Source organism: Macadamia integrifolia, chromosome 1, assembly GCF_013358625.1.
Source record: "Macadamia integrifolia cultivar HAES 741 chromosome 1, SCU_Mint_v3, whole genome shotgun sequence".
Taxonomy (NCBI): Eukaryota; Viridiplantae; Streptophyta; class Magnoliopsida; order Proteales; family Proteaceae; genus Macadamia; species Macadamia integrifolia.
In genome coordinates, this window is record NC_056557.1 from 27802356 (window position 1) to 27823335 (window position 20980).

Genomic DNA, 20980 nt, shown 5'->3' on the forward strand with positions numbered 1-20980 from the left:
ATCAGATCTAAAGAGAAATTTGATTCATTGGGAATAATGGGTTCACGAGATTAGATGCTCATTTGAAGGTAGAGTACTTATGGTCTCTAAAGGGGCCATGGTTATGAAGCATAGCCAGATGATTAAGAATCTAGACTTGCAGGGAGTATTGAAATAAGTGGAACACATGTAGATCTGGAAATAAGTGAATCTCTTATCACTTTAGATCTTTTGAGTGCAAATGATCTCTCCAACCAGGTTGCAGTGTTAGGAGAGGTGGAATCACATCACATCGTGTGACGACGAATTGTGCTGGACACCCCAGATGGAGTTATAGGCCATGCAGGTTTGGGTGTGGTAGGCAGGCAAAGACAATGGTGGATTTTGTTCGAATTGACATCAACACCGTTTTCTTTAGTGTGGCTTGCAGAATTCAAACTAATGTAGAGATGTTGGGTTTTATATTTTTGTAGTAACCCCCACATAATTATTATTGAGTTTATATATGTTTCAATAAGATTTTCAATGCACTGCAAGTAAATGAGTAAAATTGAAATTATGTGAGATTAAGTTTTCCTATATACATTCTGTGTAGGAAAACTCTAGATACAAGCAAGGAAATTCACATTCTGAGGTGAAAGTGTTTTTCTGACTTGGTGAAATTTTTTTTGATTTTCTTGAGTAAATAGACATTAAATCCTCATTTCTGTGATTGATTTTTATGATTTCTTCCCCCCTAGGAAAGATAATAAAAGGGTATGTTTGATCAAAATAAAGAATTTCAAATATCCAATACAATGGAATCAAAGACTCCCATCATGCTTGGTGTAATGGGCTTGGCACCCAAAATAACTAAAATTTTGTAGTAACCAAATTGGTGAAAAAGAAATTAAAACCCTACATTTTTATGATACACACAATAAAATAAAATAACATAAAATAAAAAAATCAAATCTTTGGCATTTCACATGAGACAATGAGTCAACCACAGCTCAAAATGAAAACTACTTGTCAACTTTATTTAAAAATCCTTCTATACCCTTACCTTAACTAATTTTTTAGAATACGACAAGGGGCAATCAAAATAAGTTACAACTTCTCAACTCTCCACTTTGGTGATGACAAGAAGCACCAACACTAAAAGGTCCATTCTTGATTTCACCTAGTACCACAAACATTCAGTACAATGGACTTGCAGAATCCCCTTTACAGATATAGAAAATATTATTAAAAAAAAAAATAAAGGACAAAGGAACAGTCATATGGAAGGACATAACTCTAAAGGTGATTTCTTCCTTCTTCCCATAGAAGGCCACTACAAATACCCAGCAACACTAGAGTCCGAGCAATCTTTGGTGAACATAAGAGCAGTGCAAGGCACCAAATGAGCAGAGACTTAAAATCAAGGGAACATGAACTTTTGAGAACCAACCCCTTCTGCAACCTCATAAAGGCAGGCCATTACATAAAGAGTACAACCTCGATTGCTCCATATACCAATTCTAACAGCCACTCAAGAAAGACCAATGCAATCAGGCTTCAGTCACTGGAATAAATACTTCCGCTGTTTGAACTGCTAGGATTGCGACTATGCAATGAGAGACCCCTCATGTGACCAGATAATGTTGAACCATCCACCCTTTTATCCTGAAAAAATCTCTCCCTCTCAACATGTCTGGCCGGTGGGGGAGGAATGACAACTGGAGGTGACATATTGGATACTTGCGGTTCCAAATTTAATGGTCGTATAAGTGGACGGTGAAGCCTTTCTGCATGAATAGATCCAAGTAGATCCAGGTGGACTTCGTCTTCAGCCTTTGCACATGCTTTCCCTTTTTGGATTCTGTAAAATTGCATGGTAAAAGGGCAAAGTCAATATTGGGACAAACATTACAGATGTAGGGGACTAGTAACATCATATATTCTCTAGCTGAATGAGAAAGAACACTGTTACTGTTGAATCCCAATCCAACAGGCCATTGCCTAAGATGAGCTCCATTGCATAATTGTAACAAAGTAATCTTACATTGGTATTAACATAGACATGATTAATAAGTATTAGGACTTCAACAATTAGTACCCCAATGAGATTTTCACTAGTCCTGAATGTAAAAGACAAACCAAACGAGGAACGGGGGAATTGTCTCCTTTGATGTTTAGGCTACTTAAAGGGATGAATCACCTAGTATACATAATATAATAATGTATTCTCCAAAATCACAAACATGATGACCAATATGTTCAAATGCAAGGTACAACTCTAGTGGTTTTAGGACTATAAAAATCCCACAGTATCACAAATCTCTCTCTATTTCTATCTATATATATATAGGGAAAATCTTGTTGCAAACAAAGTTGGTGAAAAAGAAATTGAAACCTCACTCTGTTGCCCTGTTAGGATAACACAATTTTTTTTTCCAATGATGGTAAATCCTACCATTTCATATAAGACAACGATGGCCATAATGATAAGTCACTTTTAACTTGTGTATATATATATGGTGCTATCATATACTTTACTTTTGTATCGTCTAAAGTTCACTAGCTGGAGATAAGCAAACTCGAACTGCCAACATCCACTACAGGGTAAATTACAGCCTCTCAGACCTCCCGACTGATTCTACCAGATATATATATATATATATATTAGATTTATAAATATTTACTGTATTACACCTGCTGCTCCTATTACATAATTAGCATTTCCAAAATCCACTCAAGACACCAGCAACTTTAGGGATTTTCTAGCAAATGTTGAACAATTTCAAACAGGGAAGAAACAATCTCTGCGATGGTTGATTTACTATAGTCATGGTAATGCCTCTAGTCCTTTGCATCCCATCCTCCTTTTCTCCTTTAGTGTTACTTGCTTTTATTTCCTGTGCAATGCACTATAGATATCCAACAGCCAGAACTGATTGAAATGTATTGGCATTCACCCTCCCGGCAGTCCTGATTATCAACGCTTCATGTTGCCACTTAGCCAACTCTGCTTGAGCTGAAACTTAACGTGAGTGGGGGATGTTGGGGTCTACCTGTACATAAAATTTCAGCTCCATCCTAACTGCCACATTGCCAGATGTTTCTGCCAATCAAAAGATAACTTTGGACTGCACAGACCAGGGAAACTGTTCTGAAACAATGAATGCAACTCCTGTGGCAAAAAATCAGGTGGCCTCAAAACCTGGTCTTCAAGTTCCAACAATCCAAGTCAAGGAACGTACAGTCACATGCTTGTAAACTCAGTTACTACTGATTGGACCAATTTGAGAGAAAGACCAGTGGAAATTTCCATGACCTTTATATATTTATTATAGAAGACTAACACAGGAAAGCGGAAGGGTTAAGGGGCCTTACATAAGTTAAAGTGAAGCATACCTTCGGAAAAGCAGTTCAGCCTCCTCTTCCTCCAATTCTTCATGGTCAAAATGAGTAGCGGTGGAGGTAGCCTTAACTGACAGAAGAACATCATGTCTGGCAAGTACCTTGTGCAGCTTCTCATTTAATTCAATTGCTTGAGAAACTACCCTTTCATCCCTGTGAAGAAATGATTTGTCACTTTATCATGCCACGTTAATGGCATTGAATATTTATGAATCTTGATGTGCACAGATAAATAATACATTAAATAGGGAAAAAAATCTCTTTTTTCCTATAACTGAAATTCAAGTAGTCGAGCAGGAGAAGGGTTGGTGAAAAGGTCCCAAAGTAACAAAATCATGTCCAGACAACCTCAGATTTCACCATTTCAGTCTAAAGGGTTTACAAGTAACACAAGCAATGTCTGCGAAAGAAGGAACAAAGAAAGTATGACTATTGTTATAAGCATGGGAAAAAAGACCATATCCATGAGTATGTTTTCCTATGTGCAAAATGTCATTTGTTTTCTAATATTGTTGGACCGGTGTGTTCCAGCGAAGCACCTGGTTGTTGGTAAGGAGCGTGAGCAAGCAGGTGGGTGGCTCACACAAGTGAAGGGCCCCCATTTTCAGTGCTTCAAACAACTTTGTTTTGTCTTCTCCATATCACCATATCTCTAGAGTTTCATTCGAAGCAAGCATATGTCGATCTGGCTTTCTATTCGAAGAAATTGGGGTGGGTTGGGGGGGGGGGGGGGGGGGGACAGGAAACTGATCAAACTTCCCCCTTCTGGATTTGAAAAGCCTTACCGTAGGATCAACTCTACGATGGAGGATAGGTTTACCAACCTTTGGAACCTTGCCAAGAGTGGGCCCAATTATAGCCCTAATGCTAACTACAATAAAGGCTAAGAGGATAGGGTTGGCTTTTAACTTCCTAAAATAGAAACCCTTACTTTTCAACAAATCTGGGAATTGCAGGATCTTGGTCCTGTTGAAGCTTCCAGAGGCAACTAAGCTTCCAAATGACTCCAAATTTGATTACACAGACTAGTCTTCACCTTCCAAAAAAAAAAAAATATCTCTATGGTTCCATTTGGCTCCACAGAAAACATTTCAATGATTGCCTTAAAAGCATAAGGATTTTTTTTTTTTTTTTTGGGGGGGGGGGGTTGGTTGGTGTTAAAGAATGTTAGTTGTAGGCATGGTTTAAAGTATCGGTCTGTATCATACCGTATCGGTCCTTACCGATACGATACTGACCAAGATGATACATGAAATTTTTAAAACCCTTTTGTATCGATACGTATCTTACGATACACACCGATACACCACCGATACGCACTGATACTCACCGATACGTACCGATACTCTATGAAAAATTCAAAATTGAAGTGAAATGTACGTTTCGGTATTTATCGGTATGTATCAGTACGTATCGGTATGTATCGACCGATACACACCGATACGTACCGATACGGTCATAAAATGGCCAAAATGGGTAATTTTTTAGAAAAACACAATTTTTTGAGGTGTTTTTGTTCCAAAGTTGCTGCCAACCATTTTTCTCTCTAACTAAAGTGGAAATCAAGGCTGGGAACAAGGATTTTACATTTATGGGACAACTATAAACCTTGGATTCTTAGTACGATACTCTCAATTTACTGTTTATGCATAAATAATGTTATATATAACTTTTTTTAACTATTTTTTTATGCAAAAGTGTATAAAAAAATGTTTCCTATCCATTTATGTGCGTATCTTTAGCGTATCTCCGATACGATACGATACCGTCCGATACGTATCTTAATTTTGGCCGATTGATACGACGACCGATACCGATACTTTAATCCTTGGCTGTAGGTGAGTCAACCTACCTTTTATACGATACTAGTTGTAGTCACTATCCTATCGAGTCAGCCTACTTTATATATTCATCGTTATCCTGTATAGTCACCCTACCTTGTTTAGGAATTCCCCATTGTATTTATACCTCTATACACACAGAATTACAGAAATCTAATTCATTCTCATGGAGAGGCCTTCTTGCTTTGAGATCACCAGAGAGCACTACTGTCCAGCTTTGAGATCACTGGAGACCTGTTCTTGTGAATTCGCTGCCCCTGCTGCAAGTCAATACTGTGCATCGCCGACTCTGTTAACTAACCACTGGATCTATTACTGTGAATCCGTTGCCTCTGCTGCAAGCCAGCACCCAGTTCATCTCATTTACAGTCGCAAGTTTCTCCAGTCACGCATCCAGTCGCTGTTTCCAGTTGCAGCCTCCATTCAATCGCTGCTACCACATCCAGTTGCCACATCCACTGCCAGCTCCTTGTGCGCATCAGTTCCTCTCCACAGTGCACCACCGCCCTGGCCTGCTCCAAGTCGCTGTTCAGGTTTGTTTCAGATTTTAGGTTGGTCTCAAGAGGGTTGGGATGGCTGTAATATTTTAGGTTGGGTTGGGTCAAATATAACGATTACAACATCAATATAATAGAAAGATCCAATACAACGACTACAATATTGATATAATAGGGAAGTTTCTGGGAAGAGAGGAAGTTCTGGCTGTGGGTGCCGACTTTGGATGGTGATGGCGGACAGAGCTTGTACATGATGATGCACGGTGATGGCAGAGAGCAGCTTGGAGGTCGGCTGGGCAGAACAGAGAGCATATACATGGTGATGCATGACAATGGGGGCAGCGGCTTAGAGCTGGAGTGGGTTGAACAGAGACTTGGAGCAGGCTGGGCGGTGACGCACAGTGATGATGAACTGACATGTGCAAAGGGCTGGCTCTGGATGCAGCAACTGAATGTGGTAGCAGCGACTAAGAGTGTGACTAGAGAAACTTGTGGCTGTAAATGAAATAAACTGAGTGCTGGCTTGCAGCAGAGGCAACGATTCACGGGAACAGATCCAGTGGTCAGTTAACAGAGTCGGCGATGTACAGTACTGACATGCAGCAGGGGAAGCAGATTCACAATAAAAGGTCTTCAGTGATCTCAAAGCTGGACAGTAGTGTTCTCCGGTGATCTCAAAGCAAGAAGTGCTCTGATACCATGAGAATAAACTATATTTCTGTAATTATGTGTGTATTATTCACTGTATAGAGAGGTGTAAACACAGTGGAGAATACCCTAAATAAGGTAGGGTGACTATACAAGATAACCACGAGTATAAAAGGTAGGATGACTTACCTACAACTAACACACTCATCTACAGCTAACAAAGATAAGGAACATGTTTCACTACAAAAGAAGATGGATAAGAGTAAAAACTACAGAAGATTATTATCCTCAACTGCAATACAAAAATTTATAAGGCGGCTTTCAGTTTATATCTTATAGAGCATACGATTGCCAACCATGGAAGACACCACCCCAATCATGTGGCTGAATTTTTCTTAACCTCCCATACCAAATACGTGCTTCCTCAGCATATTCAATTGCAGAAAATATATATATATATATATATTTAAGACTAAAAGTAAATTTTTTGGGGAAATAATTATCCCTGAAACTAATATAGCGTAAGACTTCATTTTTACTAGAAACGATGTAAAATGAAATTTTCAGATAATGTAAAAATATAATATTTTACTTGAAAATTTTCTGTTTTACTTCATTTTTACCTGGACACAAGCACAACCTTGATATATTTTATGGAAATACCCAATATAATGACTTTAAATAAAAAAAGAAAATAGACCATGTTGTTCCTCATGCACACGACATCCCTTGAGTTGATCATGACTTCCTGGAAAAAAAAAGATTTCGGAAGTAGCATTCCTCAGTTAAAGTTACAATTTGATCATTGTAGTTTATTAGGTGAACTCATCACCCGAACTCATCACCCACAAGGGTTGTCACTTAAAACCACACTAAGCCATATGAATGTGTTCAACAACTTTTACGACTGTCTGGCATTGTTTGTCTTATTGAAATTTGGAATTGGATTCAATGGAGAGAATCATACTTGAATTTACAAGTGTAATAGGGAAGATGGGGGAAATCCCAACTAATCAAAATCTAAAGTTCATGAGAAGAACTGTATAGTGCATCCAGCAGAAACAACAGCAACTTCCTTCCAGCAATGAATGCAATTCAAATGCCGAGTAACCATCAAACAGCAATGAAGTTAATATTAAGGCAACTTTACCGAGATGTCATCACAAGATGCATTACTCGTTGTTTTTGAAATGAACATTGCTCCACAAGATCCAGAGTGAACTCATCCTTTGCTTCCTACATAATATGATGGCATAGTCCAGAGTTCCAAGTCAAATAAGAAAATTTAAACAAATAGATGCATCTCTCTGAGAACATCAACCAAACAAAAACTCAAATGCTAGTATTTTCTTATTCATCAAAGAAGGGAGAGTTTCAAAAACGAAAAGAGGTTTCAGGCTGCACTTAATACAAGGCAGACAATTGCCTGCACTTAATACAAGGCAGACAATTGCTACCCTCCACACCCCACCCCCAACCCCGGCTAAAAAAAAAAAAAAGGGCTTAAACAAAATTACTTATGACAGACAAGAAACTTGTCTCCAAATAGAGAAACGTGTTACCGGGGCTCAAAAGTCAAACCAGGAAGAGTGAAAGACTACAATTAAAAGTATAGTAACCCAAAAATGCAAATATGGCAGAATGAGCACCCCTTTGGGAAAACAAGGGCTACTATACAACAAAATATGGTTGACAACTAGACATGTAGATACAGACAAAAAAGGACACCAATAATCAATATGTTAATTAGAAACACATCTGTCAAAATCATAGTTCCTTTAACTCAGAAATCATCCCAAGTAAAAGGCTATAGCTTAGTCAACTGTTCAAGGATGCTCTTAAGGCTTCGAAACATTTAAGTTGTTCAAAACCAAAATCCGATAAGATTCACCATTAAGTCCTGTGAACAACATATCCTCACAACGCTTAAAAGCATCAAAACAATTTGACTGAAAGTTTCTGAGTGAGTTGAGTTCAACGTTGTCTCTGTTCAAATGAGAAAGTCCAATGGGTGTTATAGGTTTTTTCCCAGCTGTAGGGGGTTTCTGATGGGTCATGGAGGCTTTCTTTAGTCCAGATGGGTGTGTTATGATGTTCCATTCTTTATCTGCCCTATCAAAAAGCAAAAAAGGAAGTCCAATAAAATGGGAAAAATGGACTTGGGGGTCATCATAACCAAACAAAGTATCCCCAACCACAACAACCAGTGCTTTCGGAAATGACTCTTTTGCGAGCTGAAAATGAGGCCAACAATATTTTCCAGAACATACCTCAGGATGTTGCATGTCAATTGCATCCAATACTTCTCTCAAAACCTCCAGGGCAACACCAGCCTTCTGAATAATGCTGTAACAGAAAGATAAATATAAGAAATGGGCAAAAAGCTTAAACTCCGTGTATCCTTGAAACATTTACTGAGAGCTACGCATCATGATAAATGTAAAAGGCCTCATCAATATGCAAACCATTAAACAACCATCTAGGTAAACATGGCACATGAAAATGTTAAAATAGAAAGAAAATAAAGAATTCAAAAATCATGGTTCCTAAATGACCCACTGAAGGTGTAACAATGATAATTGACAATTATGATGTTCAAACATACAAGTCAAGAGACTTGGAGCATACGAGAGAGCTAAGAGTAACTCAAAGAGGTGAATAATGAGCCAGTCATATTGAGATGGTTGAAACATGTGAAACCACTGACAGTATAGTTATCAAGGTGTTGCCTAGGCATCCAGGTGGGCTCAGCCCGGACTGGCGCCTTGGTTGCCTAGGTGGCGCCTTATTTTTTACCATACTCCATAGCCCTGGGTTGCCTTACGCCTTGATAACATATACATAGGTGTAAGGAGGAAAGGGACAGAATCAAGGCAATGAGATATGACTTGATTCCATATGTATGGGGATTGTTGAATAGAAAGGTAGGTAAAATGTGATCCAAATCACGATAAGACAGCCTTCAAAGATGTGGCTACAAGACATTTATCAAAAATAGGAAAAAAATGTGATTGTACAATCATGTATAAATATCTAATGATTAATGAACTTCGGTCCTTTACTTTCAGTTTTCCACAGAATTCTCCAATCAATAATTAGGACTTTCATGGGAGCAGTAGAAAAAAATTATTAAGGCTCCATTTGGTTGCAAGTAAAGGGAAGTGAAAATCACTTTCAAAAAGAAGAAGTAAGGTTTTGTGATCATAATTATGTAACCTACCTACAACTCTTACCATATTTGGTAAATATACTTTCAATGTAGACCTATTTTACTTTTCAACTCAAAGGAATTTGATTGCAAAGTCAAGTGAGAACTAATAACCAAATTTGGTATGTTTTGGAGTCAGTTACACCATCATGTGAGTTGATGATTACAAAAACTTCTACTGAGGAAAATGTGACAAGCATTTTTTTCCCCCAAGTAAAAATAGTGCAAAAGTTGGTTCAAGTAATGCACAGAAAAAACTTATTCAGACATTTATTGTGTTGGCCCTCACTTAGGTATGCCAAACAGCCCCCCCCCCAGCTATAATATTTAGGGAGAGGGTTCCCTGAAGGGAAGCGTGGCCCCAATGCCAGCTCAGAGGCCAATGGGAGCATGCGTGGAAGCATCAACTGGGGCAGGATTTCCACGGTCATTCCCCCCAACCCACCCCCCGTGTTTGGGCACAGGGACCACACTGCCTTTCATGCTTCCTTTTCCCTAATATTTAATAACAATTTTTCCTTCTTTCATTAAAAATTTCTGCTGAGAGAAGGAGAAAATGGGATAACTTGACATTGGTTGATAAAGTTTCTTTTTCCATAGTTGTCATACGGTGAGAATAGGAAATAGATGGAAGACAATTCTCAGAGACAGCTCAAGAGAAAAAAAAAATGAGTGAATGGTGCACAAGGTATAGGAAAGGTAGAGGCCACTAGAAGAGTACAGGTGCATCAAAACACCAAAACCCATTGCTATCAAATCATACCTAGATTCAGGCACAATCTGAGGATTTTCTGGCTGAATATCCCTTTCAGATTTTGGAGGTACAGATTTCTCTCCAGCCCCAAGTAAACTCCTTTTGGTGTCCTTCAGCACAGAATTACCTGAAGCGACAGCAGGCGGCCTTTGAGGAAACTGTACACCAGCACTCTGGAAGAAGAAAAGCAATCATGAATTAATATTTTTGAGTGTGTACTCGATATTAACAGCGTACAACACTAGATTAATGTGTTCCAAATTCTCTTATAATTTTCAGATTGCCACAATCTCTAATAACAGAAGCACATTAAAATCTGTTCAACTTCATTTTCTACAAGAACAGGCCAGTGAAAGAAGAAGTTACAAACATACGGAACACAGTTGAACATGTGCATTAAATAAAAGGTACATGACAAATGAAAGACCACATAACAAACAAGCAACTAAACACATACAACAGACTAACAGGACTAAGCTAATGAAACAAATAAAAGAAGATAAAAACAGTTGATCCATATAAAAAAGGGCAATAACACATTACATATGGAGTATGATATGAAGTCAGGGGAAAAGTTTCCCAAGCAGCCAATGTACTGTAACCCCTACATTTTTTCTTTTTCTTTTCTGGCCTCCCCTTGCCATGTGGGGCCCATGTGGATGATACCATTCCCTGCATTGCCATTGGTGTGGCATGGGAAATTCCTCCCACACTGGCAGTGTGGGGAACCCTCTCCCACCAAGTTATTACCGCAGGTTAAAAGCACATGCAAACGAATGGATGTAATAATTGACTAAAGCCTTGGTATCAGTCACCGCATAGCCAATTTGAGGCACTAGGCTAGTTAAAATCCCTCAATTAATACCTCAGTTGCTATGTATATGAACACGAGTAACTATTAAGTAGCTGTTTTTTGAATGAAACTTTGTGAGAAGAAGAAAGCAAATTTCTCCAATTTCTCCATTCTCAAGGTGATTTTACATTTGAAAGAAAAAAATTATTTCTTTGAAAAAAGCATCAAAGAGACCCAAAAAAAGAGGAAAAAAAATTTCTTGCAAACCTTTTCAATTTTGGAATGAAACTTTGTGAGAAGAGAGCAAGCAGAATACTCCATTTCCAAGGTGATTTCAAATTTGAAAGAAGAATATTATCTTTTTTCTTTTCTTTTCTTTTCTGTTCAATTGGCAAACAACTAGAACAATAGAATGTTCATACTTCTCTATTCATTTCTTGCCAAGCAAACATAGCCATAAACCCTCAGCCTGATTGAACCTGATGCTTTAACTTACCTTTCTACTTCACTTTTTATATGCCAATTTTTTTTCCAACTTCCAACCTTTTTTTTTCCATACCAAAACCCATCTCAAACTTCAACTCTGGCCTTTCCTCCTGGCCCAAAATACCAGAGATACACATACCAAGTGTTTGACCAATCTATCCATCAACTTCTTTGGGTTTTCTACCCATCAAAATATCCATCCTCCACAACAGTAATCCACTTAACTGTTGTTGCAGTTTGGTTTTAAACAAAAAAATTCAATTCATTTGCATGCAAGATATCACTTCATAGGCTTTAAAAGAAAATTTGAACTCCACATAATAGGATTTCTTCTGATCTTACTACAATGAATTAAGAAAAAATAACTTATAATAAACTGAAAAACAAAAAAAATAAATAAGTGACAAATATTTATCAAACTCTAAATTGAAGTCCTAATAGAAGTAGGACTGCTACAGCCAAAAGAATAGGTAGATAACAACTTAAAAAGACTCCTAGCTCAACTAGGACTAATACAAAAATAATAATTGTCAAGAAAGAGATCTACAAGAGAGACCCAACAGTCTTAGGTGCTAGCCCAACTTGCCCACAGCTGATCAGGGGCATTCTAAGCCCTCCTTTTGGCCTTCTAACACCCATCCAGAATGCTTGGAGTTCACTGAGACATGCCTCACAGCCTGAGGTGGTTGATCTTATGTTCACCACCCTTCTGATAAGCAGAGCTCATATACAGGGGAAGAAAACTTATATCAATATATTTCCCCCTACCCACTCCACCTCCTAAAAAGAGCAAGAATTGCAAAAAACAAACAAACAAAAAAAGAAGTAATCCAACTACCAGAACAATCACTCGTTCTCAAATCAGTTGGGATTATCCCGGACTGTTCCTCTAGGGGAACTCTTTTCCCTCTTCAAGTAAACTCTCCATTATTAATCAAATAAAAAAATAACCATTCTACATAATAGAAACGACTATTTATGGTTTTCACTTTTCACCAGGTCTCCATTGTACAAACTAAACTATACAATACTGTGGTGTCTTTTTCCCTTTGCACTTAGAACAGCAATAATCAATAAAAGAATTTTGGTGTTTGTAAAGAAGGCCCTACAGATTACACAATTTGTACGTTGGTACCCACCACCAAATCATAATATGCAGCATAATATTGAGGAAACTTTCCAGAAGCACCACCAAGGGATGTTTGCATAGCATCTAAAAGTAGAAATATCTTCTCTCTTACAGGAAGACCTGACTGAAAGCAGAAAAAGAAAATAATTTAGATCATAAAATCTTTATATATGACACAGCAACATGAGAAGAAACTGAAGCTAACAGCAGCTTATGGTGTTTCTGTGAATTATGTGTACCTTTTTCTTCACTATCTTCACCAGTATCGGAAGAATTCCATTACTTATCACCTGCTTGTGAATATGTTCTCCACAATTATTCATCAACATCTCCAATAACTGCAAAACCATATTACAATTGAATGAAAAAAGCACCAGTCAAAGCAAAAATAAAAAATATACAAATCCCAGTTTGGAACACGATGTTAATTAGTTTTGCTAATGAATGGTTTGTATTATTTTGATGCTACAGCAGCGTAGTAATGCACATGATTAACCTCCAGAACCAAAGAAGAAATGCACAACCACTCAACCGTCAATCAAACAAAATATCCAAAACAAAAAAGACATACTTGTACAATAATTAGCTGCTTCTTTGTTTATCAGCAGCAAAAGCATTTCATTTCATTATTATGGTGGCAATACATGTCTTATCATCCAATACAAAGACAAATACTGGGGTCCAGAGGGTTAAATTCGGACGACAAAACCCCCTCCTAAATTTGGGATCTTCGAGTCCCAACAATTATTTTTGTTGCCATAGCCCAATCCATCAAATATGCGTCAAGTCAGAACATACTCTAACCATATTACTTCAACACCAGATAAGTACCTTCTCAACATCTCTCAGAATACAGAAACATGTGTTGTCAGAGTCTCAGTTCTTTCCCTGATGAGTAACAGTGGGTCAGAAATTTGAAATTTTTTTTTATAAGCCAGCCGTGAGCAGCCTGTCAGAAAGAAACACACATGCAAAAATTCATACCCTCGGAAGAGCCTAGAGTCCCAAACTTTGGGCAGGTCCTGAAGAAAGTTCTAACATGATTTAACATTAAATATGCCTTATTGCATCTTTCCACTATTGTCCTCCTAGTGTCTTCACCGTAACAGTGTTCACTCAGGGGTGGGGGTCAGCTCTTCTCATCAGCCAACATATACCATAATGTAATCAAGGAAATTACTGTGAAGTTTTTAAACAAGGATGTCCTTTGCTGATTGTTAATATCTATACTCAACTGCCATGAAATGGCATCTGGGTGACAAGGGTGAAATAACCTAGAGGGGGGGTGAATAGGTTATACTAGTGGAATTTAACTATTTTCGACAAAAAGGTTACAAGTGTGACTATAAGTTAAAAGCGATGCTGAATAAATAAGATAACAACAACCACAACACAAGATTTATAATGGTTCAACTCAATTTGAGTCTAGTCCACTCCCTACAAGAATCCTCTTGTAAGGTATTCCACTAGTTTTCCCTTTCAGTACAGTAGGTAGGGAAGAAACCTTTACAATCTTTTTATGGATAAGAGTATCCTTACAAATCTCCTTTCCAGGCAGAGAGATGTCTTCACAATCTCTTTAAGAGGTAGAGAGAGACCTTTCTCTTTTTAGGATAAGAGTATCCTTACAATCCTAAGTACAGTCTAGAATTGTAAAAACAGAAAAATAAGAAATAGTGGAATAAGAGGAATACCTCAAGTGTGGTGCAAATGAAAATGAATAATAAATGATGAGTGATGCACCTTTTGTAAAGTCCTCTCTTATGGCTTTGACTTGCACAGGAGAGAGTAGAGGACTTGATTGAGACTTGAGCCTCTTGATTTGGATTTGTGTAATAGAATAACTCAAGTAGAAATAATCTTCTCTAATGCTTGCAACAATGCTCTTAAAGCTCTTTCTTAATGAATTATTAATTAAGAGTGATTAGGTTATTTATAGGTGAACTTAGTGAAGCATTTTAGGCAGGGAATCAAGCTCTAACGGACATATTCTGGATCCACCGGTCGACCGCCATTAATAGCCGGTCGACCGCCAAGAGCCGTTGTAGGCAAAAAAAATCCGTTGGAGTACTTCCAGGTAGGCACCGGTCGATCGGGACTTTCAACCGGTCGACCGCCTATGGTCTCAGACAGGTCCGGTCGACCGGGGCTTCCAGCCGGTCGACCGCCTATGGTCTCGGGTGGTTCCGATCGACTGGGGCTTCCAGCCGGTCGACCGCCAACATGACATGCTTTGTCATACTGACCAGTCATCAGTGTTTTGACCATAACTTTTTTGTCCGACTTCAGAATGATCTGAGATCAGTTGCGTTAGAATCACAACTCAATTTCCTACAGCTTCTATGAAGGATTCATCTCCTAATACTAATCTTAAGATTCCCTAAAATACCCTTAAGTCAGATTACTGTGTGTTCCACGCCACTTAGTGACTTTCCATACCTGGTCAAGGCATGCTCTATGGTCATTCTAATATGATATAATGCACATGCATGAGGTGAGTGCATATAAGTAGGTGGAAATTACAAATTACATTGTAAATAACTTAATCTATCCTAGTGATCTTCTTCTTCACTTGAATCTTCCATTCTTTGGCCCTTCATCTTCTTTCCTTCTTGTTTGTTGTTTCATGTCTTTAAGCTTAGCTTCATGTCTTGATTCGACCTTCGATCTTCTAAGGGTTTCTTCAAGCTAATCACACTTTATCAATCAAGTTAAAGATGTATGTTTGTTTGTTAACACCAAAACATGGCAAGGAGTGTGGACATGTTTCCCAACAAAGGGAAACAACTAAATTACATTCAAGTAATGACGAGTGAAAAATAAACACTCTAAGAGATTATTAGCCAACATTGCCTGGATGGACTTATCCAGATTAGGATCAGCAAAGGTCCGTCAGGAAAGGATTAGTCAATTCACTGCTTGGATCTGTTGAATCCAGACTGAACCAGATCTGGATTGGTCTGCATCAATTTTTCAATCCTTGCTTTCAATTTAGGGAACAGAGGAAAAAACCTTAACTCGTGTTTGGTTTTGCATTTTTGACATATAATAATAAGAGAATATATATTTATTTCTCAAGTTCTTCCTTAAAAAAAATAAGAGGGGAATCACTGCCAAGCTGCATGGCCCCGCACAATGATAGTCGGGGACATCCAACGGGGGTGGGGTGGTCATTTTGCTCTTCCTGTGTCTGGCTACAGGCACCACCCAGCCTTTGTTTACCAAAACAAAATACTTCCCAAAATGCTTCTAGAGTGATGCTTAGATGAGCCCTTTGTCTCTTTTCTGCATTTCTAATCATCAATCATCCCATCTAAAAACTCAAAACCAGCATACATCTATCTTCCACCACCTCTTTGTCATTTGGATGAATGAAATTGCAAGCACAGTCTCTCTCCACCTTCCCTCACAGGAGATAATATATAGCAGCCTTCTTAAGCATATAAGTGTAGCATAGGTTTGGCAATGGAGCAGAAAAAGTTTAAAACTATACCAAAAGGGAAAATATGGAAACAGATTCTCAGAAAAGATCTAGCCAAGAATTATGGACCCATGTCGGAAAAAAGGAAAAGGCAAAAGACCAGAAGTATCTAGATTTCAGCTGCATACATAACAACTATTCAGGGAGGGGGGGCAAAAGAAAAAAACTAGATTCTTCACTTCATGGTACAATGATTCTCATACATATACACAGATGTGGCAATGGACAAACACACAAGGACCATGGTTCTTATAGTCAGAGTATGGTGTTTAAGTCTTTAAGAACTTTAAATTGATACAAGAACCAAGAAAGATTTTTCCTCCTTTTTTAACCAGACACAGAAAAAAGCAAGTGCTAACATAAAACTGAGCCAAGGTCCATGACCACTCAAAAACTCACCAGGACAGAAAAAAGTTGAATACTAGGGTTTTTATTTCCCAATCGTTTCTTAATAGCTTTGATGACATCTTTGGATTTCCTGCACGTCCAAAGGAAGAAACCATAGTCAGCAAACAATGTGGTTAAATAGTTAATTTCTTGGTACAATATTGTTCAATAAATCAGATAAAGAGAGTATTAAGAAACAACTCATAGATAAGAAACGGACTTGAATTGAAGTAAGCACTTTATTCCAAAATAGAATTTAGGAATGAATCAATGTTAGATGCGTATGGGTGCTAGGTGTCAGAATCAGAACCAGAAACAATGTGGCAGACTCGGCAATGCTCCAAAAACAGGATACAGGGTCTTTGGGGCAATACAGCAGATTTATATTCAATTATTCCAAAGAAAATCCCATAAAATATATACATAAATAATTCTGTCAGTGTTACAAAAGAGATCAAATACATTTATGTATTTCAACTAACTTACCTTCATTTTCTTCATATTAAGTGGTCAAAATTTTCTTTATCACATAAAAAATACCCACATTTTTTATGAAAGAGGGAAACTACTAATGCAATGTGTGTATGTAACTAATTTATCATACTGCTGACCAGAGAGCAAAGGGAAAAAAAATGTTGTATTTCAATTGAAGATTATAGATTTGGTCCAAATTATTTTGTGGTATATATAACTCCAAACAGACCAATTAAGAAACCAGTCAGCAAATAATGTGCTTAAAAAGTTAATTATTTTGTTAGTAACAAAGAGGCGGTAATAATATACCCTTGATCATATGCGACTAGTTCGCAGATTTCAATGTTCTTCATCCAATCCATTTCTGTCAGTTTATCGCTTGTCGCTGAATTTACAAGCTCAGCTGCCATATCCACTTTATAGATTCAAACTTCAAGCAGGAATAAGATGTGCACAGATATGAAAGTGAAACTTGGGTTTATATCTGCAAAAATGAGACAAATATTAGTGCAATCGGCAGATCCATCACCATGATAAGAACAACAATCACTAGCGAGACATTGCACAGGCATAACACAATAAAACAATTAAGTTCAGAGAAATGCATTAAGACAGTAAGAAAACAGTACAGTAAGAAAACAGTGTCAGATGTAAGAACTATAGGAATAAGAAACTTCAAAGTAATAACAATCTATTTCTAGAATCACCTGACTCGTATTTGCGTAAGATCCCAAGGATCCAACTAAGAAAATTTTTCATTAGCAAGCCAAGGCTGAATGAGCAAAAACTGACCAAAAAAGCAGAATTTAGCAGCAGTATTTACATTGAAATTTGCCTTCCATGAATCAATAACTGAGCAACAACTATTCACAGCTTATATTTTGGATTCTCAGAGCTAAATAATGATTTTCAATGCATTATATTTCCAATTAGAACAGTACAGAAGTCAATTGCAGGACTAAAAATAATGTCCCAGTTGACATAAGGCTCCAAATTTCCATGAAATCCTAAAAATGTGGGAATCTTACACCAGCACCAAGACTACAAGAACAATTTATGTGAAAAAAGAATGCAGGTGTATTGAGGGAAATAATTAGAATAAAGAAAGAAGCAATAGGAACAAACATACAGATTAAAATATGAACATTGACATTTATTTAAAAAATAAAAAAGAAAAAATTAAGGTCAGGAAAAAATAAGAACACTATTGGAGAGTTGACATACAAATTTTGTTTTCTATTTAATTTTATGTTTACATGTCATGTAGAATCCTGAAGCTCCATACAAAGTCTCAAAATCCTACAATCTGCACACACACACACACACACAAAAGTCCATTTGAAGAGGGAAAAAAATTAGATCAAAAACCCAAAGTTTAAACCTCAAGGTTAAGAGGAATAAGTCTTATGGTTCACAAGCACCATAAAATAGCAAGAAGATCACTAATGGGATGTACGTAACAACTGTATACTCATTCAAGATAGGCGATTTTGTTGAGTGCATATATGGAAAAAGGAGTGTTTGCCTTCGATTCCATTTACAACTTTAATTTCTCCACTCCATATCCCTGATTGCATATCCAGCAAAGAGGTCCTTTACATATTCAATGAAGTTAAAAACTTCCTCTAAATATTATTACATAAGGTCTACTGATTGTATTAATGACAGTGTTGCTTCAGAGAATGCAATCAGTTAAAATGATTACTTACATAAAATGGACCAAGGGTGTAAAACAAAGGCCATAGACCACATGCTGAAACTGTTAGATTTGTACACATAAGTATCACTGTTTTACATTATTTAGAGCCAATGGTTGGAACATTCAAAAAGTTTCGTGCCCTATTACATTATATCCCATTATACAACACAAAATTGGAATATAATTCTTAAATTTTCTTATTGGTAAGAGTTCTTGAGATCAAAGTCTCAGTACAGGGGCAAGAATGAAATCACCCCTTAAATAGAAACTTCCCAAAAACAAAAACCATTAATCTGACTATTGATTAAAGTAAATGCATCAACCCTTTTCTGTAATGGTATGATCCTCAATTACATCACCACCTCTATCTCTTTCTCTTTGACATTTACCCTTTGATTCAGAAATTTTTACTTGTGTCAGCAACTCCTGCAAACAATTTTAGGAGATAAATTGGCTGAAAAATAGCAGGGGAGGTTATTTCCTATTCTTCCCCCCACCCCCCTCCCTCAACTCCATAACGTTTACAACTTCTTCCCACTATAATATCTTTTTACACGTCAATGGGCTCCCAATAAGCTTCCATGTCGCTCAATTACCCAATACGATTTCCATTTTGATCTAGTTCCCTCCAGATTTCCCAACTCAACGAATACGAATCACATAGATTTACACAAACTTATGCATTGCCCACTAAATATCAACAGAGATCAAACCAAATGCCAGAGACAAAACCATATCATCCCATACCACAAACCAAAAGGAACATATTTCAAACAAAAGATCAGAAGAAAACGACCAGTTTGAAGCCAATAAAAAAAAAAGCAGACAGTAGCAAATTCCAGAAGCAAAACCAGTGAATTGACAAAGATCGATCGATCTTTCCGAATCAAACTCCATTGAAACTGAACTCAAAAGAGTGCAAACAGTGAGAAAAAGCAAATCGGCGTACGAACCTGAAAAGATCAATTGAAGAATAGTGCGAGAAAACCCAGGAAAGGATACGAAGATCAGTAATAAGGGAACCCACGAAGCTACAGCATTTCCAGGAAAAGGAAAAGCTCGGAACTTTCGGTTCTTACTCTGGGGAGGCAAACGAAGGCAGGCTTTGCTTTTCCAGAGTCTCTCTCTCTCTCTCTCTCTCTCTCTAAATCTATATATCAATTATCGACTGTGCTTCTCTTTCTTTTTGCAGCAAAAGTAGTGAAGAAGAGGCTGCTTTGGTTTGATTTAGAGAGAGAGAGAGAAATGGATCGGAGTTTGGGTTTATATTATTATTGGGAGTTCATGATAACAGTAAGAATGGCAATTTCGCACCGCCATTGATCTCCTCAGGCTTTAAAAAGAAGCAAAATTTTAAATAAAAGAAGAGAGAGAGAGAGAGAGCCGACCAGATTGTTGAGGGCAAGTGCTTTGCTGTACTAGTGGTTTCGTTTTCATTTATCCGAATTTTGGTTCCGTCCCTGTCCGTCTATCGGTTAAGCCTAGATTTTTATTTTTTTTAGACTATATCTATGGTCGTTTCCGTTTCTTTATGAATTGAAAATATCAGGATTCAGGACTACTACTAGTAAATCGCACAACTGCGTAAGCATTTGGACTTCTGTCAGAAAAGAAAAAAAAAAAGTAAGCATATGGACACTTGTCGTGTCAACAGAGATTGAATCATGTGAATGGTTAATAGACCAGGGCAATAGAGGAAGGATGGGTGCAATAGGACCGGGATCGGGATGGGGACGGGGATGGAATGGGTTAAATCCCACAAAGAATCTAGGTTCCCCAAAGCTCAGCTCAAGCTCAATCCAAACCTTAGGTTGGGCTAAAGGCAAGCTAGGTTTGGCTAGGTTTTTATCGATAGACAACATATGTCTAATAGTGACAAACTTTTTTTTTTTTATAAGGAGTTCTCAGGGAGAGTTGAAACCATGATTTCGTAATTGTGAAGTGTTGGTCTTTTCCAGCTAAGCTCTGCCTTCCCCTTATAGTTAATGATCAAGTTTGAAAAGGATCTAGTTCTTCATAAGCTACGGTGAAAGAGAATCCCTTGACTACAGCTTTCAGATGGGTGTGAACATGGATCCAAATCCTTTGTTATTCTTAATCATGTTATTCTAGGTGCAGAAGATGACACGTGGCATGGTTGACGTGAACGGCTATGATGAAGAGAGAGAAGATGCAAATCAGAGAAACAATTTGGACCGAAAAGAGCAACACTCAAACCGG

General features: G+C 37.6%; 1 protein-coding gene across 3 annotated transcripts; it reads right to left on the reverse strand.

Annotated features, from left to right (window-relative positions):
• Positions 1–971: 971 nt before the first annotated feature.
• Positions 972–20257, reverse strand: LOC122082569 (TOM1-like protein 5). Of its 3 annotated transcripts, XM_042650234.1 has the most exons (11): positions 19714–20142; positions 17769–17848; positions 17371–17545; positions 16600–16678; positions 12959–13057; positions 12730–12843; positions 10321–10484; positions 8620–8695; positions 7500–7585; positions 3358–3516; positions 972–1822 (listed from the first exon to the last, which is right to left on the reverse strand). In XM_042650234.1, the coding sequence occupies exons 3-11, from the start codon at positions 17469–17471 to the stop codon at positions 1519–1521; spliced, it is 1182 nt and encodes a 393-aa protein (XP_042506168.1). In that variant the 5' UTR covers positions 17472–17545; positions 17769–17848; positions 19714–20142; the 3' UTR covers positions 972–1518. The 3 variants fall into 3 exon arrangements, with proteins under 3 accessions (XP_042506168.1, XP_042506174.1, XP_042506159.1); XM_042650240.1 differs by lacking the exons at positions 17769–17848; positions 19714–20142 and adding an exon at positions 20149–20257; XM_042650225.1 differs by lacking the exon at positions 17769–17848.
• Positions 20258–20980: the final 723 nt, after the last annotated feature.

Coding starts and splice junctions, on each gene's coding strand:
- LOC122082569 (XM_042650240.1), bottom strand. CDS start 17,471: ATGGCAGCTGAGCTTGTAAATTCAGCGACAAGCGATAAACTGACAGAA. Junction 10,485..12,729: donor CTGCATATTATGATTTGGTG/GTGGGTACCAAC, acceptor TTCTTCTTCCAG/AGTGCTGGTGTACAGTTTCC. Junction 8,696..10,320: donor CAGATTGTGCCTGAATCTAG/GTATGATTTGAT, acceptor TTTCTGTTACAG/CATTATTCAGAAGGCTGGTG.